Source organism: Macrobrachium rosenbergii, chromosome 19 (genome assembly GCF_040412425.1).
Source record: "Macrobrachium rosenbergii isolate ZJJX-2024 chromosome 19, ASM4041242v1, whole genome shotgun sequence".
Lineage (NCBI taxonomy): Eukaryota > Metazoa > Arthropoda > Malacostraca > Decapoda > Palaemonidae > Macrobrachium > Macrobrachium rosenbergii.
The window spans coordinates 17984699-18011468 of NC_089759.1; the positions used below are offsets into that span (position 1 = coordinate 17984699).

Here is a 26770-nt window from a genome sequence, read left to right on the forward strand (position 1 = left end):
CTCTTATTTTGACAACAGTATTTGTCAGTTTGTGAACTGATTATTGCGTTTCATTGTCAGGTTTGATCGTTCTTTTAATTTTCCTGCATTTATTTCGCCAGGATGGCAGTCTTTAACCTTCCTTACCCTTGGGGCCAGGTATACGAACCGTAACAGATTTTGAAACTAGAGAAATGACTAAAACTGTACCGCATGGTGTCTTTATCGTATTTATCAAGATAGAAAATAATACTATACATAAATGCAATCCTATCTTTATGTTTTTGCCCCTGAACAGTAGCTTATTTGTCTGTAATAAGTTGTAACCGGTTAAAAATATTGTTGGTCAGACTGGATGCGCACTCAGTATTCCCTCCCCCCCCACCCGAGCCGTTTTGTCATATCAAAACTAACTTTTTGAGTTATCGTGTGAAGTTTTTGTTTAAAAAACAATTTACTTACATAATAATATTGTGATGAAAAACTTATATATGACACAGCTGTCGCCTGTACATATCTGCAAATCGTAGTTTGCCTTTTACCGAAGACACAATAGTTTCTGTTTTGACAACTAGTACAGGGTCTGGGGGTCACGTGATCGCGTGATCCATTACCTAAGTGGCGAGAGAACTATTATTGTAGCATCGTTAAAAGCCAAAAATTTCCTTTTCGCTAGTTTCTGAACTTTTTTCTCTTATATTTAAAATAAACTATCTTATAATCAGACTTTATGCATATTTTAAATATAATCATTTATATTTTGTCGAATCATCCAACTTATATCCTTAATAGATTATACAAGTCATAAACTTAAACCATTCACAAATGAAGTCCCTTTACTTTTTTTCCCTGTTATTAAGAAAATTTATATTTACAATTCCTATAATATGTAATATTGTATATACATCATAGAATATTTACACACAAAAAATTAGTAATTAAAGTATATTCACTACATTACAATTTTTACTATTCATCAGAATGATTTTAAATTACTAACATATTGACCTGTGAATATTTTCTGAACAGAAGTTTTAAAATCTCTTTTATTTACATTAAAAGTATTGACCATTTTACTTTTTATCCATTTAAATAATTGTGGGTCAGTACTTATAAATCCTAAGTATCTTCCGATCCATATCCCTGCTATAAAATCAGATTTTAGGACCATTGTCGTATTTTCATCCTTAACCTATTACTTGTTTTCAGTTTACAACATTAGATCAGTAAGTCAAAAAGCTAAGTCAACAAATTTTTAAGTAAGGGACAGAAATATACCATCTGCATATTTTTTTATCTTTTGTTTTGAAATGTCCAACGTACAATATACATAGTCTCGAGTTGCAATGTACATGAAATTTCCTGTAACAGCGTTCCTCCGTACCTCACTTTAAACCTATTTTAAATTCGTTTTTTCTTTATTATTTTTATTTTACAAATGTTCATCATGCAACATTTACCTTACATTTAATAACGATTTCCTCTAATCTGTAACCATACACAATGCTTAGTCATTAACATTAGTTTCTGTGCATCCACAATAGCAGTCTTTTTCATCTTTTATTGTCATCATAGCTAATGCATCATTTGTATTCAACACTTCGCTTACATATTTAAACAAATTTCCCTACTTTTCTATATATTTATTATGCACATGCCTCCAAATTAGCTTCCAGTTAAATAAGGGGTACATATTTTCAATATTTGGAACATTTTTCTCGTTATTCATTCGAAGCTCATATATTATTAATTTTTTTTTTTAAATGTTTATTTTCCTAAAAAAAAATTTAAATTATTGTTTACAAATATTTACACTTATGGTGAAGGACCATTTACAACAGTTTTGAAATATTGATAAATTTGTTATATATTTACCCGTGAGGTATTGTTTAAATGAATCGCCTAATTGAAGATTTAAAATCAGTTTGGATCTCTGCATCCTTTCCTGAAGCATAGTCCTCAAGTTTGGGTCATTTAATAGTTTCCCATTCTTATAACCTTGCCACAGTCCAATAATAAGGTCACTTATTAATAGTATTGCAGTGTTTCTGTCTTTTCTAGAAATGAGCTCAAAATCAAGCTTTATCATCTTTAGCCGCCCCCCAATAAAAAAAACACACAATTAATCCAACAAACTTGCAATGGTTTTTGCTGAAACCAAGCTGACAAGTTTTTCCCTAAAGGACAAAAGTAAAATACATGCATCATATTTTCAGCGTTTCCACATTCAACACAATGTTGATCTCTTGATATTTTCATAACGTGCAATCTCTCTTTTGTAGGAAGCACTTCATGCAAATATTTGCACAATATATGTCTGTCATAAGGGTCAATGAATCTATTGTTTACATTCTTCCATATCTCAGTCCATTTGTAAGTAGGATTAAATCGGTCATCGGTATATCCGCTACTACCGGGTAAGTCAGCCCACTGTCACTCTCCATAACTTCCTTCTCGCCTTGTTTAACTAAAGCTCTCTCATCTTCATTGACACCGCTTTTCTCAGTAACTGGACACTCTAGACTCTGACTGATGTCTTGCTGTTTTTCTGTTTCCCCTTGCCTCTTCGTCTAAGTGGCCAGAAGGTCCTGTTCAACCTGGTTTTGTACTTCTCCGACTTGCTTATTCGCGTTTGTCATGATCATGTCCAAACCACCTCTCTTCCTTTGACTAGCTTTTCACCGCTTAAATCCGGAAAATCATTTAAATCATATATACATTTAACTTTGCATCCCTCTCCATCGTGCAATTGACTGCCATATGTGAATCACCTCCACACTTATAGCAGGTTTTCACTTGACCTTGGTATATGAACGTTACGGTGTGACCCCCAATTCTCATGGAAGACGCTATATGCTTTTTAATATTCATCTTTACCGTTCCAATAGCGTTGTGTAACCTTTTCACTCTTCCATATGCATAACCATTTCGTCTTATCCCATGCACTCTCCCATATTTCCTTAGAATTTCTACTAAAATGCCATCATTCAGATCAAAGGGTGCATAACGAATCGACACAGAATTAAGGTTATTGCTAATATTCACAGTCGTCGCAGTTTCCACGACCGATTTCTGCCGTTTTATCGTCAAAGATCTTCATGAATTCATCGAAGACGGTCTTTTCTGCGAATTTTATCACACGCGGTTCCCCATCATCAGCTGAAAACCAACGATTTCGGCTACTTTGATACTAAGATGATCGAATATTGCTTTGCATGCCAGGTCATACGTGGGGTATGGTGAAAAGAGTAAGCCCACGGAATTGATCCTTTTGATTGAACTATTTTTTTTTTTTTACTTTTTATTGAAAGGTTTAAACTTACATTATTTACAATTACAGTATTTACAATATGGTTACAGTATACATCGACAGAGTATACACAGACATTTCTTAACATAAGCAGAATCCCTCTAAACTGACAATGTACACATCTCGCTTTAGTTTACTTGCTACTCAAGAACAGTAATTCAGGCATATTAGCCTTGATGTTCTTCGTCAATCTCAAGCACTGCTTTCCCAAACAACCTACATATATAAAGAATTATAAACCCCATACCCTCGGCCACTTGGTAAATTCCACACGAACCCAGGTAAAAAAGTGACAGAAAAAAGTAACCGGAAAAAAAAGTCGCATTAATATTTCCTAGGTAGTGACTCCAAGGGTTTTAATCCGGTACGTTTCCACCTTTGCGGCGTGTTTTTAGTACAAGGCCGTTGGGAATGACCCTAAAAACATAAACAAAAGACTGTAAATTAATGTGGCTTTATTTCCTGTGACTTTTTTTGTCCTAGCCAAAAATTGTGACCTTTTTTTCTGTGACTTTTCTTGTGACTTTAGTACCGGCTACCTTCCAGACAACGTAGAACAACGACAGTAATTGTATATATTCCGGAATCCTACAGGATTAAACAAGTATATTGTATTCCTTCGTTTTAACTTCATTATTTATTTTCTTTTATTTTCCATGTAATATTATAAGAAATGGCTCCTCAAAACTTGTGTGGATCATATTCCCAATTGTGCTCTGGCTGTCGGTGCTATGGTATATGCAATTACTGGAGTAGACTGTTATGTAGTAGCTCGCACGGAACCTTGTTAAAGAAGCGCGCGTATTCACTGGAAAAATAGTTGACGTTTGGCAGTTCGTGTTACCTTTATGAGGCTAGTTGTATGAAATGGTGGCCGGTACAGGAAAAAAGTCACATTAATTTATGGTGGCCGGTAATAAAGTCACAGGGAAAAATTTACAATATTTTTGGGGGCCATTATCTTTTCGACATTTACAGTCTTGTTTTGACGGTAATCCACAACGGGCTTGTACTAAACACGCCGCAAAGGTGGCTACATACCGGGTTAAAACCCTTGGGGGTCACTATCTACGAAAGATTAATGTGACTTTTTTTTCCTATGACTCTTTTTCTGTGAATTTTTTTTACCTGGATTCGTATGAAATCCATTGCTCTTCCTTTTCTCTGTTTACGACATTGTCCTAATATCTTAAAGTTTAAGATAGTAATATCTTAAAAGTTTCAGATATTTTCTGCGTGACTGGACTGCTATCGCTTACTTTGTTGTCCTTTCGGGCGCCACCTTGTGACCCACTGCTGTTCCCTCTAATGTTTGTGGCGAGTGAATTTGGGCGTTAATTATGTTTGTCCTTTACTGTGGTGACCCTTCCAAGCACTGACGAGATCCGTATGTAATTCAGTTTTACTTACGTAGAGAACTAGAGATCCCCGGTAGAGCAAACCTGTTGCTATAATTATTTTAAAACACCTTTTTGTTACAAGTTTTCCGTCTTTCAAAGACAGTAAAGGAAGGCAGTAAAAAACTGAAGTATGACTTTCGATTTATTTACAAAAGCTTATTTCTAAACAATGAAAAAATAAGAATGACAGGATTCTTTCCAATTTAACTGCCCTGACTACTGTAGTCAGAACACGTAGGAGAATAAATGCTGAATGTTTGTATCTAATGGAGACAACATAGTACTTACAATTATATTTTCAAGGTAATTTTTAAGTTTTTCCACTGTAAAAAAATCGAGGACAGGGAAAAATTTCGAAGTAAAAAGGTTCCCAGATAGAGTAAGTAACATAAAATCCTAGGAAAAGAAACATTTATATCTCCTACCATTTGTACAGACAGTATCAATACTCAACATAATTTCATGGACGAAAAACTAAAAAAACAAAAAAACAAATGAGAACGGCTCTAAGTAAGAAGCATTCCTCTGCAGTATCGTAAACATTGCGTAGGTGCCATCATAGTATTATATTTCAAGCTTTTCAGTAATCTAAGTACAGCGTAGGTGCACATTCAGATATATGCCATATTGAACATACTATTATTCAAACAATATATATATATACTATATAAAAGCTCTGTATGCATTAAAGTAACAATTTCAGAATGTATTGGGTAAGTGAGCATGCATCCATGCAAATGCTAAATAGGTCTCTACAGAAGAATAAAAAAACATAATAACAATATGAAAAAAAAAAAGATTTTTAAAAAATCTCACAAGGCAACAGTAGATATTGTTCATGCAGTCGACTGGACATGCAAAGCACGTGGGTGGTTTTCTGAGAAAGAGTGAAGGAAGAAAAAAAAAAAAAAGCCAGAACAAGAAACGAAGACAGAAAACGGGAGAATCAAATTAAAAGCTCCTCAGTTGATGGACGTCTGTGTGAAATCTCTCCTGTTCCCGAAATCAACGACGCCGTCGTTGTTGGTGTCGTCGTAAACAGCATCGAAGAGAGGATTCCCAACGTACCAGTCCTTGCTGTGGATAAAAATAAGGGAGAATAAGGGAGAAACACGCCGAGGGGATGAAGAAATAGCAACAGCAACAACAGCAGCAGCAGCAGCATGCTTCATTCAAAAGAGAAAACGCCAAGTTCACGATCGAGTACAGGTTCTGTTGTGTCTGGTTAGAGTTGTTAGTATTGATCTGTGCTGGGAGATGAAACATGATGTTTTAGACGAAAGTCTGGAATTTTTGTGAGTTTTTAAGTGTTCCACAAGTCTTAGATGGCTGCAATTCTGTCACAACAGTAAGGCTGTATGGTGTTATGGTTCCATTCCTTTTCGTCAAGATAATTCTTGTTAGTCTTATAATAAAGAGATGCTACTGAAGATACCGGTCATGATTGGCCAGTTTACACTAGCTGCAAAGAAACGGAAATGAACTTGTCTTGAAAGTCATGCTGTAAGAGATCGGTTGTTATTGCCGAAATATGTTTCTCGTATGCTGTCAACATGCTTCATTAGTATGGATGTACGTGAGCAGTTATGTTCCCTTTATGAAGAATTAGAATACCAAAGAAATGATTTACGATGCTTTTACTAAACAAAAAAAAAAAAAAAACAAAAAGAAAAAAAGCAGAGCAGTCTAATGATTGATATGTATTGCTCATTTATACGTTTAAGCAGGTGTTTTCTTTGCTCCAGTGTCTTTGGCTGCTGGGATATCTTCATATTCGTAGTCGTCAGCGAAGAGAGGATGGTGTCTGTACCAACCAATGCTGAAAGTGAATAGTGAATTAAACATCATGACAAATTATATAAATGGCCCATAACCAAATTAGAACGATGCACTGGCGTAACAGTGTTGTGTTTCTGGTTTCTCAAGAAATGAAAGAATTTGTTTTTGACCCCTGTGCCCTTTGTATCTCTTCAAAGAGCAATAAGTGAGACTTACCCTCCAACATAAATAATTCCCTTTCAAGAAAACGAAAGACATATTTTCTACTAATTCAGGACTCACCACTCATCAACGTATTCGGGGAAATCGCACATCATCGTCTTTTCATTGTAGACTTGTCCAAGACTACAGGAGGACTCCTGAGGGGTGGCGCCGTTGAGGCAGACCCAGAACTTCTGGCAGTCGTCGACATTGGCGTAGGTAGGGTGAGGGAGGGTCACTCCATCAGCTGTCACCACGGGGCTGCCAGGGCAGCAGAAATCCCCAAGGCAGGCTGTTGAAAGATTGTCATATGAAGATCTGATAACAGAATACACTGGGTCGAAGTTGTATCTTTGATAAATGATAAATATAATTGTTCTAACACCGTATTTATTTTTTTAGTTGTTCATTGGCAAGAGAAAACATTACAGTCTTGATGAATTAGATTTTAGATTAAGTGTATTAGAATTTTGTAAAGACAGCGACAAACTTTCCCTTATGGTTTCTTCCTCTAGCTAGATCATCATAACGTGTGAATGTTTATTGTAAATCTCTGACACAAGTTATGTTCAGTTACTGATACATTGAAAGTGGACACCAAAAAGCAGGAGAACTTTCAACTGTTATATTCATTAAAATGATAAGCTTTAGACTGAATGTAAGAGATAAAGCAGGCCAATTAACCGCCATCTGAAGACAAAATCTACTCTACCAAATTAAGTGCAGTCCCTGTGAAAATTTGAAACCATCGTTTGGAAGACCCACACCCAAGATACCCCACTGCAATGGACCTCAAATAGATATTTTTACATTCTGTATTCAATCACAAAATGCATGAATCCTCTATAGATCGCGAGCCCATTCCTTGGACGAACTAGTACCCTCTGAATTAGGTACTTGCTTCAATAGCATTTGCAGGAAAGCTTGTTCAACTCACAATTGGCAGTTTCGCTACAGTTGACCCTATTTGCTGTTGCAGGCCAAGCACAGTTGCCAGTCGATTCGTCGAAGTGAAGACCTGATGTGCAGTCAGTCGCTGTTGCATGGCCTTTGATGCATGTGTAATACCTGTTGCACACTGATGGATCAGGGTCGGCGAAAATGCCGTTCTTGCGTGGGCAAACTTCACTGGTGAAGGTTGCGGGTTCTGCAAATGAAAATACGAAAAATGTAAATAATTACTAATACTTTTTGCTGTTTTATGTTTAGCTCTGGTAAATGTTCATTTACAAAGTCCATCCATGGTGTTGTCACAACATTCAAGGTTGCATATTATCCTGAATAACAGCGTGAGACTGTCAGTGCATCCCTTCACTACAGTAAAACATGTCATAAACACACATCAATTTATGTACATCACAAACAGGTTGAAAACAAGTCAAAGGCCACAAGTGGAAAATGAACTTTTAAAAAATGCTGATCAAGCAAATAAAGCAGTGGTTAGAACTCTCAATAAATCGTTGATCTTGATTCAACCTGTTTGTGGTGTATGCCCGATGAGTTGGCAACGAGTTTATGATGTAGTGTGGGCGCACGCTTACTTTTTCACATGATTTATTTCCTCTAAGGAATAGGATAAACAAAAAAGGTAACAGGATTCGCGTGTGATATCTTACGGAGCTCTAGCCTCAGTCCGCAATCGACGACGTAAGGAGATTCGCAGGGATCCACGTGTCCAGCATCTGCCTTGAAAATGTCGAAAACCAGACCGTCGTCGCACAGTTGGGCCTTAGCAACGCCTGCGTCACAGACCCAGTATTTGTCGCACTGAACTTCATCCTCGTACACGCCATAATCTTCTGGGCAAGCGAATTCTTTTCCACGCCTGTTATCACTGCTTACTAGCTGGACATCTTGGGGGAGTCCTGTGGAATATAAGAAATATATAAGGATTTGATTCCCTTAGTCTTTTGAGTGTACTTTCTGCTGACTGAATGGGCAACGAAGTGCCCTGGTCTAGTTCATGTTTGATGAAAAGGTGTCGAAAGAAGGAAAGTGTTTTAAGCCGGATGATTATGAGCAGGTTGTTGTTCTGAAGAAATATATCCAATTATTAACACATTTTCTTGTGTTAGTTTTGATTTCTGTGGATTTTTGCATTTACACAGTATATAATGGCACTTCCTGTGAGCGTGCATCATAAAACGATTCTAGCTCTTCTACCAATATGTCGGAAATTAAGTATGAATACATTTTGCACTAATATGGTTAGGTTACAAAAACTAAGTCGTCAGCCTAAGCGAAAATCAGAGTTATACATTACAGTAAGTTTATTCCGCCCTTGATGGAGTGAAATTTTTTTACTTCAGTGGAATTTTATACACTTTACAGCATTGTAAAGAAATTTTGGCTGTTATAATTTTAATACCAATCCCTGTCATTCCAGCCAAGGGCAACCGATGTACACATATAGAATAAGTATATCACGCTGGAAAATCGATCATATATTGGTGTGCTATTATGGATGAAATTATCACGTTTCAGTTATCTGCTACGACTACCTAATCACCTGTCATTATCATTTTTATTATCAAGGTTGTCATGCAGGATGTGTACAAGATCCCACATAACAGAATGACTATATTGAATATAATGTAAGAAATAGACCCGGGAGGGCAGAGGTAATAAATGCTGAATATAGAAAGTAGTTTGCGACGCAAGGGGACGGATTATATGTATATATATATATATATATATATATATATATATATATATATATATATATATATATATATAATTATATATATATATATATATATGTATGACTTTTTATCACATCACCGTGATTCATATACAATCAGTAAGCTACAAACGTCCTTTAATATCCAATTCGCTCTACCTCGGAAATAATATATTTTCATATATGTTACCGAAGGGGAATTTTTTAGTTGATAATGAGTACGAGCCCACGGGACGGCGTACTTATTATCAACTAAAAAATTCCCGCGCGGGTTAATGCGTCCCTGTAGTCCTGAGTTCCTGTCCTTCGCTGGTTCGAGCCCACGGGACGGCGTACTTATTATCAACTAAAAAATTCCCCTTCGGTAACATATATGAAAATATATTATTTCCGAGGTAGAGCGAATTGGATATTAAAGGACGTTTGTAGCTTACTGATAATATATATGTATGTATATGATATGTATGTATATGTATACCTTTAATAGGGGGTGGCGTAGAGCGATGAACCTTTCCGGTTTTCAATAAGTGTTGTTGGTAACGCCCAGGCAACGTAAAGAAGACATCTTAAGGAATGAGTGGGTGAATTTATAGCCCTTTTTATCTCCCAGTCATGAAAGCCTCTCTGTTTAAGTTCCTTCCTCCTCGCCTCCCCCGTCCTGCTCCTGCTCCTCCTCCTACTCCTGCTCCTGCTCCTGCTCCTGCTCCTGCTCCTCCTCCTCCTCCTCCTCCTCCTCCTCCTCCTCCTCCTCCTCCTCCTCCTCCCGTCTCCCCTACTCCTTCTACATCCTCTATGAGAAAAGAATCCTGTACATTGGGTGGAAGAGCCTGTTACCTCATCGAGCCCAAGGCGATTATCGTCCGGGCATGGACCGTGCCCTCTCATGGACGATCACCTCCAACCTGGGCCACTAGGAGCGGCTCCAAAGGAGATCAGTTAAGAGTCCACTCCCACTTTCCAGTAAAGCGCATGCGCTTGAAAATAAACGTGGGACTAACGATCTTCCTAGCGCTGAATGACCTCATAGGTCCCAGCGCTTGGCCTTTGGCCTAAGCTCTATATTCCACTCCATTCCATTCCAATTATCTTCCTAAAGTAAATAGTATCATCTTGTATTGTCACCATTTGTTTTTCGTGACTATAATGCATGTATTGTAATTCTTAGACGAAAACAACAGATTGGATGGTAGTCTTCATTAATTTCCTAAACGGTTTTGGAAGGACAATTATCTCTCAGAGTTTCGTTTTGTGTGTGCAGACTGACAGACAGGAAGACACACACACACATATGTGTGTGTGTGTGTGTGTGTGTAGCCTATGTGTGTTAGAGTCGTTCCTTTCACGCAAAAACGCTATCCTAAACAATGAGCCGACGAAGACGCCTTTTCCACACACACACACACACACACACACACACACACACACACACACACACACACACACACACATATAATATATACTGTATATATATGTGTGTGTGTATGTTAGATTTGTTTCTTTCACGCAAAAACGCTATCCCAAACAGTGAGCCGACGAAGACGCCTTTTTCACACACACACACACACACACATATATAATATATATATATATATATATATATATATATATATATATATATATATATATATATAATATAAATATATATATCTATATATACAGTATATGTGGTGTGTCAAAGTTGTTCCTTTCACACAAAAACGCTATCCCAAACAGTGAGCTGACGAAGACGCCTTTTCACACACACACACACACACACATATATATATACACACACACACACACACACACATATATATATATATATATATATATATATATATATATATATATATATATATATATATATATATATATATATATACTATAAACAGTATATGTGTGTGTGTCAAAGTTGTTCCTTTCACGCAAAAACGCTATCCTAAACCATGAGCCGACGAAGACGCCATTTTCATCCAACCACCTGCGTAAGAAAGATCAATTTCTGATGAAAAATTAATTACTCGTATTGCTAGAGCATAATTCACTGAATGAAAAAGTGCTAATTATTCATAGCACTTTCCATCGATAGTGAAAGTACACCGCGTCTCTATAAATAATCTTCCTCGATAGTGAAAGTTGTTGCATTTGTAAACTTCACCACTAATACCTTATAGGGTGTGTCGCTCAGGCGTTCATTAAAATTCAGGTAGGCATCGCATCCAATAGCCACGCCTGGCTTACGTAAGATGGTCTTCGAAGAGCTGCTGAACTACTGAATAAGTTTGAGAGAGAGAGAGAGAGAGAGAGAGAGAGAGAGAGAGAGAGAGAGAGAGAGAGAGAGAGAGAGAGAGGAGGACAAGGGTCGATACTCAGTGTACCAACGCTGAAATCGCGTCTGTAAGGCATGGAGTTCGTTCCAGGCTGGCAGCCCTTCAGTCAACAAAGCTGTGGATGGGTATTGGCGTTAGGTGGGGTCAATTAAAAGGGCATGGGCCTAGCAACCTCATCCCTGCTAGAGATCTGTTGAGAAACAGACACCTCCACAAAGAGTCATACACATTTATATTACAATCACATATGTATACGCACATACATATATACATATACAATTTAAAATGGAAAATGCATGTATTGTAATTCTTAGACGAAAACAACAGATTGGATGGTAGTCTTCATTAATTTCCTAAACGGTTTTGGAAGGGCAATTATCTCTCAGGGTTTCGTTTTGTGTGTGCAGACTGACAGACAGGGAGACACGCCATATTTAAAAAAAATACCCAAAATAACACTAATATGAGAAACCATTTCCCATTTGACAAAACGTTCCAACCAGCTAACCTGGTCAAGTCTCAAAAATCAAATGTAACAGGTTGTATAACTGACCAAAGCCCCATACACGAAGTGACCTGATGTTATCCAGCCCTCAAATCTGGGCCCGAATGAAAAATCACGGTCGAGTTAAAAAATTAGTTGATAATAATTATTTTTTTATACCAAGGACTTGGGGCATGCATGCTAATCTTTTATTCGAGTTCGATGTAGCTGGCCTTTCGTCAGAATGGGTTGTTGCTCTTGAAGCTCCCTGGAACAAGGTAATGCCCTTATCTGGTCCATGCCTAGAGAGTTGGGTTTAACGCCGTAAAAAAAAAACACTGATAGATATATTGACTAACTTATTTATTTTTATCTTCTAGTGTGTAGATGAAATGTACTGTATATGTATGTATGTATATATATATATATATATATATATATATATATATATATAAATATAATGTATATGTATGTATATGTATATATATGTATAAATGTATATATACACATATATATATGTGTGTTTATATATATATATATATATATATATATATATATATATATATATATATATATATATATATATATGTATGTATATATATATATATATATATATATATATATATATATATATATATATATATATATATATATATATATATATATATATATATATATATATTCCTTCTGTCTCAGTGGTTAGCATCGTTGCTTCACCACCTCGCTTCAGTGATTTCCGTTTTGCTTTGCTGTGAAGCAACCTTCAGTTTATTATTGTTAATCTATCTACCTTTTACGTCTTTCCTAAGACAGTCTCTTCACCGAAGTGAAACTTCAAAATCACCATTCCTTGACTCCAAAGAATCGCAGTTTCACAAGTATCCCCGAAAAGTTTCGAGCGGCGCCGTATGTGAAACAGGAGGAAACTGGGACCTCCTGCTTCACGCGAGCCTCCTGCCTTTTCCTAACCCTCAACACACTTCCCCGGGGCCACTCTCTACGGAACTCTCACTTTCGACGAAACCATTCTCTGGATCCTGGGCGAAACGAGATAAGACTTCAGGACGAATTGCGTCCATTCGCGAGCCTTTCCCTTGGAGCTTATTCTCTCATTGTTTATTTTGTTCCCATTTATTTTTGATTCTCAGGTTTCGCTCGAGTGTCGTGTATCGTCTGTCAGCTGATTGGTAGGGTGTATCGTCTGTCTGTCGGGGGCTCGGTAGCGCAGGTACACAAATATGACGTGTTAGGGGAGAGAAAGTGAAAGTTGTTTACGTTTTAGCGTTAGGCTACGCCAGACTGTTATTTACAAGTCCTTGTAACTTTCGGCTGTGAGAGACAGGTATAAATCTAAATACTTTCCCTTTCTCCTTGCCGGGGTTTGATTATGATGCGAATATACAAGAAATGTTAAAAAATGTGACAATTTCCATTCGTTTTTGCTGCTCTCATCATTGCCAGAACCATGATTTTCCGTCAAAAATGGAAAATGGCGATATGCTTAAGAATTTTTATTTATTTATTAAGCAGTGATGTATGTAAACATGTAGTCCTGGTAAGAAGAAAAATTATCATTGTAAAATTATGTAAATACTATGAAATAACTGTAAAACTGCATTAATGTATTTTTCTAATAAAAGAAAAAAAAATAGCCGCGAAAGGGTTCGTAATCAGTTGTTAACTCCCTCAGTAATATAATTAGGCACCGCGTAATACAACTGACAATTATTGTCCAAGAGAATAATTGGAAGGTCTTGTTTTTCAGACGGCTAGTGCCTAAAAATCATTCGGCCAAGTTTCGTACTTCTGAATCAACACGAGTAAAAGCAGTTTAGCTTTGAAAAAAGATAGGAACACTACAGTTCTTCTTATCTGTAATTATGTGTATTGTATATAGATAAGCCGTATGCAGAAGCTGACTGAAAATGAAACTTTTTGTTCTTTTAGGAGGAGATTAAATTGTCTGAGATGGTTTGTAAGAATTCTGCATAGGAAAAACTGGATAAGATTGTAACGAAAAAATTCGTGTGTTCAACATTTTAATTGTTGAAATAATGTAGATATTGTATTTTTGTTATTTTTAAATTAACGTTTAAAAAAAGACACCTTTAAAAACACTGTAATTACGTGACTTTTCCCAGAGAGTGGTCCTGGCTTTCTCTGAATGAATGTCCGGAAAATCCTTCATCTGGGAGGTCTGCGGCTATAGGTAATAAAAGAAGCAATAAAATGTGTTTTAACATAAGGTAAAGCATATGGACACATTAGCTCGTCTATAAGAGACTTGAATTGTCTGAGTAAAATTTATTTATGTTCAGTAACTTAGTAAATTTGTATTTCATTATACAAAGAATATTTATACTCGTCACACAGTTAAGCCACTGAAAAATGTCAAAGGTAGAAAAATTGATGCAAAGGCAGTGAGGAAATAAGTTGATACGTGAACAAACAATGCGAAACAATAATACGGGAACAGGCTCGTGAATAATCGGCTAATTAATATTTGTATGAAAGTGACAAGCGTGAATAAATCTTGAGGCTTCGTGCTTCTATGTCTTCTCTTATTAAACTTTCTTATTTATCAACTGATATCTTTGTGCCTGTCGATTCATATACTTATTCATGATATTTTTAAATTTTCATCTTAATTTCATTGAGAGGTTAAATCTGCCGTGTGTTTCTCTTTATACAAAAATGGACAATGCTATCTGTGGGAGATCCCCCCTTGACATTCAATGGTATTTTGTTTTGTAACAGATGAATGTGCGTGAATAATAATAATAATAATAATAATAATAATAATTAGAGTTTTCTGTATTTTTCAAATAAGTGACTTTTCATGATTACTGCATTGCGCCAGTGACTCTCTAGACCCCAGAAATGACAAGTATCTGAGAGTTACTGGCGCAATGCAGTAACAAGAAAAGTCAGTTACCAGGAAAATACAGAAAACTCTCTATAAACTGAATGCAGCTGATGCAGCCATCACGTCCAATAATAATAATAATAATAATAATAATAATAATAATAATGAAGCCACAGGAAAGAAGAAGCAGGATGGAGAAAGCATTGCGCAAGAAACGTGCAAGAGAAGTTTGATACTGACGAAACCACGAGATCGCCAGTCTAATCGCCAGTCAGTGGCGTTGACCCTCACACGCAAGCAGTGCTTGCGTGCTTGGAGTGGCGACAAGGGCACCTAGACATGCATTGCGCTCTGTAAATGATAAAGCATTGAGTAGGTCATTGCTGGTTATGTGCATCGTTATTTTAGTGCACGGTTTTAATATTTCCCAGTTTTGTGCAAAAGCTACCGTATTCATGAAAGTATGTGTGTGTACATATTTATGTACGTATATGTATGTCTGTATAATGTGAGGTCACATAAACACACTAAAAAGCATATATATATATATATATATATATATATATATATATATATATATATATATATATATATATATAAATTATATATGAGGTCACATGTACAGTGCATATTAAAAAGCAAGATTCACGAAAATGTAAAGTGTAAACTTATATAAAAACTAGTTTTAAATTTTCATCAAAAGGTATTATACGACAGACAAACAGCAGTCAGTTGAGTGTTTTCCCACATTAAATTTCCAAGAGCAAACCGAACGTAACATCACGTACCAAAAATAAAAAAAAATAACCAATAATTATGGGAAATTAGAGCTGGACTTCATGGTCAATCACATCCTTGTGGACTCGGAATTACATACACTTAGCGTGACGAGATTTATCAGGCCCCTTTCGTGTCTCGTCATTCCGTTTGATATTATTCACACACATCCACCGCACGTATACACACACTCCCACACGCACACACACACACTCACACACACACACATATATATATATATATATATATATATATATACATATATATACATATATAATGTACACACATAAATACACACACACACACACACACACACACACACACACACACACATATATATATATATATATATATATATATATATATATATATATATATATATATATCTGTGTTTGTGTGAGCTTGTACGTAATATTTTAATAAATAGAGTTTGGAACTGAAGTTTAATGAGTGAAATGTTAATAAAATCTTATTAAAGTGTTCTGGAATAATCTAAAGGCATAAGATTAAACGCAAGGGCGTTTTAAAGAACCGAGTTATCTTAATGTATCAAATGATTCTGAGCCCTCCCAGAGTGGCAATGGTAAAGAAAGATTATATAAGAACCGAATAATGACAATGATCTATATTGATCATCATCACTAGACGAACTTTCTTAGTTGAATGCCGTCGCACGAGTAATTGCTTTGCAAGAATTCCTTTCTGATATTCATTCTGCCTTTTTTGGTTTTCTGTAAAAGAAAGCTATTGTGCCGGCTTTGTCTGTCCGTCCGCTCTTTTTTCTGTCCGCCGTCAGATCTTAAAAACTACTGAGGCTAGAGGGCTGCAAATTGGTATGTTGATCATCCACCCTCCAATCATCAAACATACCAAATTGCAACCCTCAAGCCTCAGTAGTTTTTATTTTATTTAAGGTTAAAGTTAGCCATAATCGTACTTCTGGCACCGATATAGGTATAAACAACACAGGCCACCCCCGGATCGTGGCTGACTTTCATGGGCCGCGGCTAAGAATTTCATGGACCGTGGGTGAGGCCACCACCGGACCGTTGCTGAGTTTCATGGGCCGCGGCCGAAAGTTTCACACAGCATTATTCGCTGTACAGAAAACTCGATTGCGCCAAAGAAACTTCGGCGCATTTTTAACTTGTCTTAAAATGGTGTTTCCTAAATTATTACCAGACAGTATATTCGTTGATTACAATCATGTGCTTTACCAATGAAGTGTGTGACTTCCTCCCTTCTGACTTGTATAGAGGGCATATTATGTGTATGATCGGTAATGCCAGGGGCAGCAGATTAAGTCTCTGATTCTCTTGTTCCTTTTGCAAAAATGAAATAATCTTCAAACCAACATTCGTTTGTTAGAGCGCCTTCGTTTCATGATTTTGCAAAACCCTGCTCGATGTGAACGGCGTAGTTGCCAAAGATTTAAGCACAAAGAAAAACTGGTATTATTTGTAACCGCATTATTCTGGACGTATCAGGTAGTTCAGTATGGTTAGCCTGGCTTTTGGATAAGTTCGAGATGCAACAGCAATGGCGTCAATTAAACACTTTTATTTATATACTACAGAACGAAAAATGGATAATTAAACGTTCAGTAAGATCGATTGTATCATGTGCATGTTAAATGTTTTTGCATTACCTATATCCAGTGAATTCTCTCTCTCTCTCTCTCTCTCTCTCTCTCTCTCTCTCTCTCTCTCTCAAAACCTGCGAAATCGAATAAAAGAATAGAAAACGACTGTAACCACGCGTCGGTAGAGCGCAGGTCTGACCAGATTCCCCGAAAATTTGCCCCCGAGGACCAGTCCTCTGCACATTTCGTGTTCTGAACGAAAACAGACCAGGTTACTTTCGTCCTTTCACCTCCATGAAAGACTGGGATTTGCGAAAAGAGAGAAAACGGAGAAAGATCAAATAAAATAAAGAAAAGGCTCATAAATGTTTGAAGGAGTGTCGATGATAGTGTTGGTTATGGGTGGGGAGGAGGAGTGGTTAAATGTCAGAGTATGTGGGAGGAATCCTGTGTTGGGGCTGATGTGAATAGCAGGAGGGGAGGGTGAGGAAGGTAAGGATTTCCGAAGGAGAAGGAGGAGGGGGAGGAGGAGGAGGAGGAAAGGGTAAGAAAGAAAAAGTAGAATGAGCGAAGTATAGAGGAAGGGAAGAAACGGGGGAGGAGGAGGGAAGGGAGAGAGAATATGACGAAGGAAAAAGTAAGAACTAAAATCGCTTACGAGAAGGAGAAACCGAAGGGGGAGAAAGAGTGCGATACAAAGAATAGCGAGAAAAAGGCAAAGCAAAAGGGAAGAGATCTCAAAGGTAAGGAAAGCAACGAAGACAGGCAAGAAATCAAAGGGAAAATTGGGGAAGGGGCGAGAGAAGCAAAGGAGACGCGTGAAGGAAGACGACAACAGACGGTCGTTCTCTCGCGTCAAAATTCTCTCCCTCCCTCCGTCTTGAAAAGTCACCTTCAGTAACCTTCCGAAGCAGGGGGTGAGGATTGGGTTTCAAGAACGACGAAGGCTCGGCCGACGAGGCTATATACCGCCGGTTTATGCAACGTGGCTGAGAAGGCATTTCGTAACTCCCTGACGAAGTACATTTCTCAGTAAGACTCCAAGTCAGGGAACTTTTATTTATTTGTCTCTGACGTCAACAGTAAGGCACTTTGCTGAAGTAGAGGTGTAGTGGAATAAAAGTGGGAAAAGTAAAACGGCTTTCATACGAATGAGTACGATAAATGGGATAAAAAAAATAAGATGGATAACGAAATAATGCTATTTGCATTAGCATCCCAGCCAGCATGTGGCGCGTCTTCTGCTCTACGCCATTTGTTATCTACACAATAAGCCAAATAATTTTTACAAACTTTCACAAACACACACACACACATACACACCCTTGCAGACATGAATAAGTTATGTAAAGGAAAACTATCATGCCATAGACAAAAATTTATTGTTAATGCTTTCCAAATAGTGATTTGATACTTGACCCTGATAATCCATAAGAATGTGCGACAAACTGAAACTGTACGACTAATGGAATTAAATATGTACGAGAATGAAAACCTTTCTTTCTGTTAATAATATAAACAATAGTAATGGTAAATAAGTGAATCCGAAAGAGTATTTTGGCGAGATCATTCTGCAACCTGACGATTTACCACAAGACGATAATTTCGTCGTGTTTGTGCGTGCGTGTGTGTGTGTGTGTGTGTGTGTGTGTGTGTCCGTGTTGTCCTTGAGAATCGTCCCCTTCATAAAAAGAAAAAACTCGGCATCCTGCCAGTTCCTCGTCTGAGAGAAAATTTCCCGTAACTAATATGAAAAATGTACACACATACACATAATATATATACATATATATGTGTATACTCTGCATCAGTCCTTCGTCAATGGCTTGGAAATAAAGTCGAAACCGGTCAGGACCTACACCCTGTCTCTTATTTTTCACCTGTGGTAATGTGTGATGCATATATATATATATATATATATATATATATATATATATATATATATATATATATATATATATATATATATATATATATATATGTATAGGCACATATATATAAATAAATAAATAAATAAATAAATATATATAATACACACACACACACACACACACACACACATATATATATATATATATATATATATATATATATATATATATATATATATATATATATATATATATATATATATATATTCTGTAAAAGCTCAGCAACTTTACTGGGCTTTAATTTTGGTAACAATATAGGTAAAAGGTGATTTTACTAAATAACGAATAAAAAAATCTGAGCAATATTTATAGTGGCCGGTTCAGAAGATATCAGGAACTGTATTTCTTTTCCTAGTGTCCTCAGATACCCCTCCTTTGACCTTGAAGATAATAACGTGGTACCCCACTAACCATTTTTTCTTTTTAAAAAAAATGCCCTTGCCATCTGGTAGGTCCATTAGTTGTCAGGTTTTGAAGTTAAAACCAATTATTACAAAGTAAAGGGATAATCAGATACCACATGGTTTTAGGGATTCAAATTCAAGAAGAGCAAGACAGAACTAAAATTACCATAAGAATGAACAATCCTTAATAGGATGTTTGATTCGACGAAATCTCCAATCAGAGATCCTGTTTTCCCCGGCGAAGGTCAGCAGGGTGTAGGATGCCTAACCCTCACCTTGAATCTCATGGCTGCGGGGCGTCTGCAGTCATCAGGTGCATTGTTAAGATGGACTGTGAAAAACTTGTACTTTTTTTCGCTGGTTTGGAATACTCTTTCAAATGGACCCACGTGGTTGTATGAACAGAATTTTAGTTTTTTTTTTTTTTTTTTTTTTTTTTTTTTACTGGGAGGATGGTTGAGTAAACATATGGCTCAACGTTTTCATTGATAGATTTCGAAGACAATTTGTTGATCTTCTTTTGTTTTCATCCACTTTTTTATATTAATGTTAATTTTAGTACTTTTGTTGCTTCTTTCCTGCTGTTTTCAGTGATAATAGATTAATAATAGTGATATTAACATTGATTTTAACGATAGCTGCGTTGCAATATCTAATAATTGTCTTCAATATTACTACTATTTAGATGGGAAATTATACGCAAGTTTAGAGGTGCCTAGTATTTTTAGTACATTCACAAACCTCAGTAATTCTAAAGACGTAATATGTTGGTCAATGGGGACAGAACTATCATATTATTGCCATAGTTCCCTATACAAATCCCTAATCATCCCCACCGCCTCTTTCCCCACAAAATAGCATCCCAAATAAAACAGATACTGATTTGCAGATGCACTCTGATAAACTATAAACTCCGTGTACAATAGACAGTAGTTGCAGAGATATTAATACCCTCTTCCTAAGGAGCCGATTAATAAGGAATTACAAAGAATTGCTTTAATTAAAACAGCTCTATATATAAGAACGTTATTAGATAATCACTTGTTTTACAGAATTAAGTAAACAGATTCTTTGAATTAGTTAAGTAACTGTAAAATAGGTTTTGACATGAAAGCACCACGCAATTTTGAGCAAGGAGATAGAGGAAACGATCATATATTGTTTATTAAAAGGGAAGGGAACAAATGAGGAAGCAGTAGGTCCTAAAAAACAAAAATCAAGTGACAAGAGTCTCCTGAACTTCAGAACGAGATTGGGCATTTAACTTCATATGGACTGGAACTCGTTTTAATTTTGAACTCGGATGGATTTTCAAAATCATTATAAACAAACAGTAACAATACAATGCAGTTGCATGTTTATGCCTATTCAGGAAAATAATCACTCAGGCCGTAGTCTTAAATTTAATATGAAAGATACTGATAGAATTGGCTGGAAGGAGGAGAAAGTAAGTAAAACAGGTGTTTTTATGACAATCTAACTTAGAAAATGCTTTATATTTTATCAAGGTGGCGTACGTATGTCATTATTCGCACAACAGTTTCCTACTCTGATTGGTATTGATGTCGATCATATTATGAGCTAATAGCTAGGACCTGTTGTGTTCGCTTGTATGTATGTGTTTATGTTTATAGGTAAATATATAAGTGTTGCATATATGTACCTGTGTTTAGATATCCATTTATATATGGGTGAGCTACAAACACTGGGAGAAATGCGGAAGGTACCAATGTGTCTGAAATATATTAGAAAGGATCTTGCAGTTTTTGAGGACTCCAAGGTGAATAATTATGGCATATTTGTTAAACCAAATCACCTTTATGGAAGTGTGGGTTTTGAATGTGATAAAAAAAAAGGTTGAAGTTAATAATATGAATTATTTAGGCAATATATGTGTCATGAAAACAACTGAAAAAATTGAGAAATGATGAGACACTTAGAAGTGGTAAAAAGGTTAGCACAGGTAAAAGAATGGATCAGTGTTTTGAGATGGTTTGGTCATGTAGAAAGAATTAAAAGTGTACAATTCGTAAGTGTTATGAGGGGTGGAGATGAAAAGAAACCTTTTAATGTAGCGTGAAAGGTAGTGCTATCAGTGTACCTCGCGCAGTGCACTGTAAGCACCATTTACGGTTCTTTGCAGCGTCCCTCCGGCCCCTAGCTGTAACCCCTTTCATTCCTTTTACTGTACCTCCTTTCATATTCTCTTTCTTCCATCATACTTTCCACCCACTCCTAACAATTGTTTCATAGTATAAATACGAGGTGATCCTCCTGTCAACACCTTTTAAACCGTTTTCCTCTCAACTTCCCTTTCAACACTGAATGACCTCATGGGTTCCAGCGTTTGGCTTTTGGCTTAAATTCTTTACTCCATTCCAATCTAGCAGCGTGAAAGAGTTATGGGAAAAGACCGGTCTTGATAGCCAGGAAGCCAGGAAGCATGAAACTGTATACAAGATAGAGGTGAATACTGCAATGTGTTGAAGTTAAGTATACCTTAGTTTAACCAGACCACTGCGCTGATTAACAGCTCTCCTAGGGCTGGCCCGAAGGATTAGACTTATTTTACGTGGCTAAGAACCAATTACCTACCAACGGGACCTACAGCTTATTGTGGAATCCGAACCACATTATACCGAGAAATGAATTTCTATCACCAGAAATAAAGTCCTCTAAATCTACATTGGCCGGCCAATGTGTGTAGGGGGTTAGGTGGGCTACTGATGGGCCTTCCGTGTAAGTGCACGAAGCCCTTCTGATTTTGAGATTTTATGTACAGGAGGTTTATCCACAGCTTAACAGGCAAAGCATGACTATGACAATGATCGTTATTATTTCCATATATATAAATATTTGTACATATATATATATATATATATATATATATATATATATATATATATATATATATATATATATATATATATATATATATATATATATATATATATATATATATGCATGTATATATAAATATATATATACAGGTATATATATGTATATATAAATTATATATATATATATATATATATATATATATATATATATATATATGCATATATATGAAGGTAATCAACACACAGTAACGTGTGGAACGGAAAGAAATTTCTGACTCACATCGGGATCCATCCCAGGTCTTTCTTCAGTTAGTACCGCTCTTGCCTTTCAACTGAAAGACCAGAGTTCGATCTCGATGTGTCAGAAATTTATAATATATATATATATATATATATATATATATATATATATATATATATATATATATATATATATATATATATATATATATATATGTACATCTGTATAAAAAACGCACGTACAGAGTGAATGAACTCTATTGCTCTTATTTTCTTTCCTCTCCTAATTGACCAATGAGAGAAACCATGATCTGCGGTGATGTGGAGAGACTCTCTCTTCATATATCCGGGCCCAATAGATGTCGATTTCCATCAAAGGCACCATTCACGAGAAAATGACAAAGAAAAAAAAAAGACTATTAGAGAGCGACCATGATGGACGATGGACGCGGCATCTGCCGACCACAGATATCCCAAAACACTAGATGCGGAATTGTTGCGGCCTGTTAATTTTCCTCCATTTTGGTTCCCATCTTTTGTAGGTCACAGTTTCTCAGAAATTGCCTGTGAATTGTTTGGAATTGTTTCTTTCGAAACGCTCGCTGCTCGTTTGCTTTAGAAGTCTCTTGTAAATAATCCCTTTTCCTCCTGAATAACGGAGCGTTGATTACTCACGTCTGTCGTTTTCCTTGATGGAATGCATTTTGACGGAACAGTGTTTACTTGCATCGCTAAATTTACCCCTCCCCTACCTCTCTCTCTCTCTCTCTCTCTCTCTCTCTCTCTCTCTCTCTCTCTCTCTCTCTCTCTCTCTCTCTCTCTCTCACTTTTCCACCACCTCAGTTGCAACCGACAGCAGTCGACAAACAACTATATTCATATTTTACTAATGAAACCAATAGAGACATACTAAATTTTTACAAAACGACACCATACCTCCTCGGCCGGTTCGGAGATCGAACTCGGGTCTATTAGGCAGGAAGCCGAAAACACTTGCATTCGCGCTACAGAACCCGAGAGAGAGAGAGAGAGAGAGAGAGAGAGAGAGAGAGAGAGAGAGAGAGAGAGAGAGAGAGAGAGAGAGAGAGAGTAATTTTACGATACAGAGGGGAAATCCACACAAAGATAACTATTAATGAATCAGTGTCAAGAATGCAGCTATATGTTCACGCATCTGCATGTATATCTGCGTTGTATGTACTGTATATCAAGTATGTATATACCCTGAATGAATTAATATAAAATAAGATTGCTGTCAAGAACCCGAAAGTATATTAACACGTGAAGAAATAAATAGATAAATAAATGAATAAGATGAAAAAAAAATATAGTGAGAGATAAATATAAAAGAAACCAACCAGTTTTTTCAAATTAAAAATTTCATACAGCAAATTCAGCAAGCGTTTGACGTATAAAAGAATCATGAAAATACTTTTAAGAACTGCCTATGCTTCATAACATTTATATGCAATTGTGAACAAGATTCATACCAATTGCGCGGATATGCGAACGTGAAACGAATATTAAAAGTCCATAAAGACTGATAAAAACAATTCTTACAATTACCTGGATTTGAGGATGATAAAAGCAATGGTCCACATTTACAGTACTCTACATAGTTAGTCTCCTATGGCTCTAATCAGGAATTACGCCAATATGCAAGACAGTAAATCATGGAATACAAGCACGTAACACACAGCTTACGATACCTTTACTTGCAATCAGTAAGCTTTCTAATCTATTCTGCAGGAGCTTTCATGGGACGTCAGTAGCTTTTCCTTTTCGCTGATTCATATTAATACAGTCATATTATGAATAATGATCATCATGCTAAGGAGTGTTATTGTAATCTTGAATGCTTGTCTCGTTTTTTGTTATTTAATGTATCTGCTCCACAAGTTCTGACATTTCTTAATGCCGCAGACTGTCATTTGTTTACAGATACGGAATAAATGGATAAAAATGGTATAGAGTGTAAAAAAAAATGAGCTAAAATGACATTCAGTAATAATTACCATATACACTCGTCTTTTCTAACAGAACTGATTACGTGACTTCGCAGGCGATAAACATGGACGCAGGACTGCTATCATACGCGAAAACATCCTGGTATGTATTCACCACAGCTCACTATTTAGTGAGCATTGAAATCCCATAAGGCTACTAATAAAAGCAGGAGCCCATGTTGGCATAAGAACAATTTAATCTCGCAATAACAAAGCCGTAAAGATACGAAATCTGGAAACGCTGGCAAATAATAGAGTACCATAAGTCATAAAAATGATAATAAATAAAATGACTGGCTTTCACAAAGAGTAAATGCATGTCATTGGCGAACAGACAAACATGAACCGAGGAATTAATCAAATAGAAAAAAAGCGGTTTTTTGTTATTGTGACTTTTCTGCGACGTCATCCTGTCTGGTATTTTAAAAATATTCTCAATGACTTTTGATAGATGATTTTGCAAATATTTATTTTGACGGCGCTTATTTATTTTACTTTCATAAAAGATTAATGCTTCCTTCTTATGGAAAAATCAAAAAGCATTTAATGGATGATACTACTGAAGCAAATGCCTTTACAGTTTCCTCCTACCCTGTTTGTACAGTAGATTAACATGAAGGAAATGAAATAATATAAACAATTGTAAAATACAAACAAACAGATGGAAGAGTACTCCAGACGATTTTATCACCTAAAGATCGTGCCAGAATCTATCCAAAGAACTTGCCATAGTGCAAAACGCCGGAATTTCTCTCACAGTCTGTCTGCGTCGAGTGAAGATGTGTGAAAAAAAAAGGGAAAAACGAGTTTAGAATCACTCACCGGTAACCAGGGCAACGCCCACGAGGAGGAGGGAGACGGTGTACATCTTCACTAAGCCGCGGCTGTTCGCCAACTGAGCGGACTTGGAGCCGAAGAGCAATCAGATAGGGCGAGCCCAATCCCAGAAGTCAGTCCCTCTCCCAATTCTACCGTCGCGTTAGCTCGGATGCGAAACGGAGATTTCGTATCGTTTGGTTTTTAGCTTGGGTTCCGAAGCATCCCGATTTCACCGATGCGAAGGTTTTGAAACTTTCGACGGAAACGGAGTTTAGCAAGTTCAGTTTGAGTTTCAGTTTTTTTGCTTACTTTTTCTCTTTTACTTATGTCACTCGGTCCTTCGGTTATGGTCTTTCTTACTGACGTATTTTATCACTCCAACAAACTGCGACCAGCGCTTCGTATTTCGACAAATGGCGTGGAACGAGAGGACGAGACGTCCAAATTAACAGGTCAAGTCAACAATTACAGTCTGGAGATACAGCTGATGTTCGAAAGTCCGGCGTCTCTACCTGCTTTCTACCTTTACCGTTGCCACCGACAGTGGTTATATGTGATGAAGACCACCTTTGGAAGAAAAGCAAATAGGAAAATACTGGAAACGGTAAAGCACTTGAGACAGCTTCACCTTTTGCATTGTGCAATCGATGACTTGGAGAGTTCGTTATTCTGAGAAAGAAGTCAGTTGGTACTTTTTATATATATGCACAATACACAGGAGGTAACGAGAGGCAGGTCGAAATGATAATCCTTAAGCAAAGTTTAACCCAAACAGAACTGAATTAGGCGCAACAAACGTATGTGCTGAAAAATTGCGTTATCTAACGTTACGTAACAAATATAGATAAGAGGCCAAATACACGCCCAAGGAGATAATTACTTGCACGAAGCTCGCAAACACCGTCTCGCTTACGAACGAGTGCACGCCCCATAAAAAAAAAACACGGGCAGTAATTACAATTGCCCCCAGGTCAAGCTCCTGAGGTAAGCGACTATTTCATCAGTAATCAGTGAGAGAATAACACGTAGTTGGAAATTCTCCAGGGGATATCAAGAAAGTTCCAGTGTCAGTACGTTAAACGCTATCAATCAAACTTCATCAATTTACTGCATGCAATACTGCTCAAAACAATGTTTCTTAAAATACAAATATTTTTCTCTTA

At 36.6% G+C, this 26770-nt stretch overlaps 1 protein-coding gene across 4 annotated transcripts; it reads right to left on the bottom strand.

Moving 5' to 3' along the window:
* Positions 1-4818: 4818 nt before the first annotated feature.
* On the bottom strand, positions 4819-26386 carry LOC136848670 (protein obstructor-E-like). 4 transcript variants are annotated; one of them, XM_067121117.1, is made up of 5 exons: positions 25611-26386; positions 8286-8534; positions 7607-7816; positions 6751-6961; positions 4819-6508 (listed from the first exon to the last, which is right to left on the bottom strand). In XM_067121117.1, exons 1-5 carry the CDS (start codon positions 25654-25656, stop codon positions 6409-6411), a joined length of 816 nt encoding a protein of 271 aa, XP_066977218.1. In that variant the 5' UTR covers positions 25657-26386; the 3' UTR covers positions 4819-6408. The 4 variants fall into 4 exon arrangements, with proteins under 4 accessions (XP_066977218.1, XP_066977217.1, XP_066977214.1 ...); XM_067121116.1 differs by having other exon boundaries at positions 4819-5766; positions 25611-25767; XM_067121113.1 differs by lacking the exon at positions 25611-26386 and adding an exon at positions 14270-14345 and having other exon boundaries at positions 4819-5766.
* Between the last annotated feature and the right edge of the window lie 384 nt (positions 26387-26770).

Coding starts and splice junctions, on each gene's coding strand:
- LOC136848670 (XM_067121113.1), bottom strand. CDS start 14,330: ATGAAGGATTTTCCGGACATTCATTCAGAGAAAGCCAGGACCACTCTC. Junction 8,535..14,269: donor CACTCTCTGGGAAAAGTCAC/GTAATTACAGTG, acceptor TATATTCCACAG/GACTCCCCCAAGATGTCCAG. Junction 6,962..7,606: donor CTGTAGCGAAACTGCCAATT/GTGAGTTGAACA, acceptor ATCTTTCAACAG/CCTGCCTTGGGGATTTCTGC.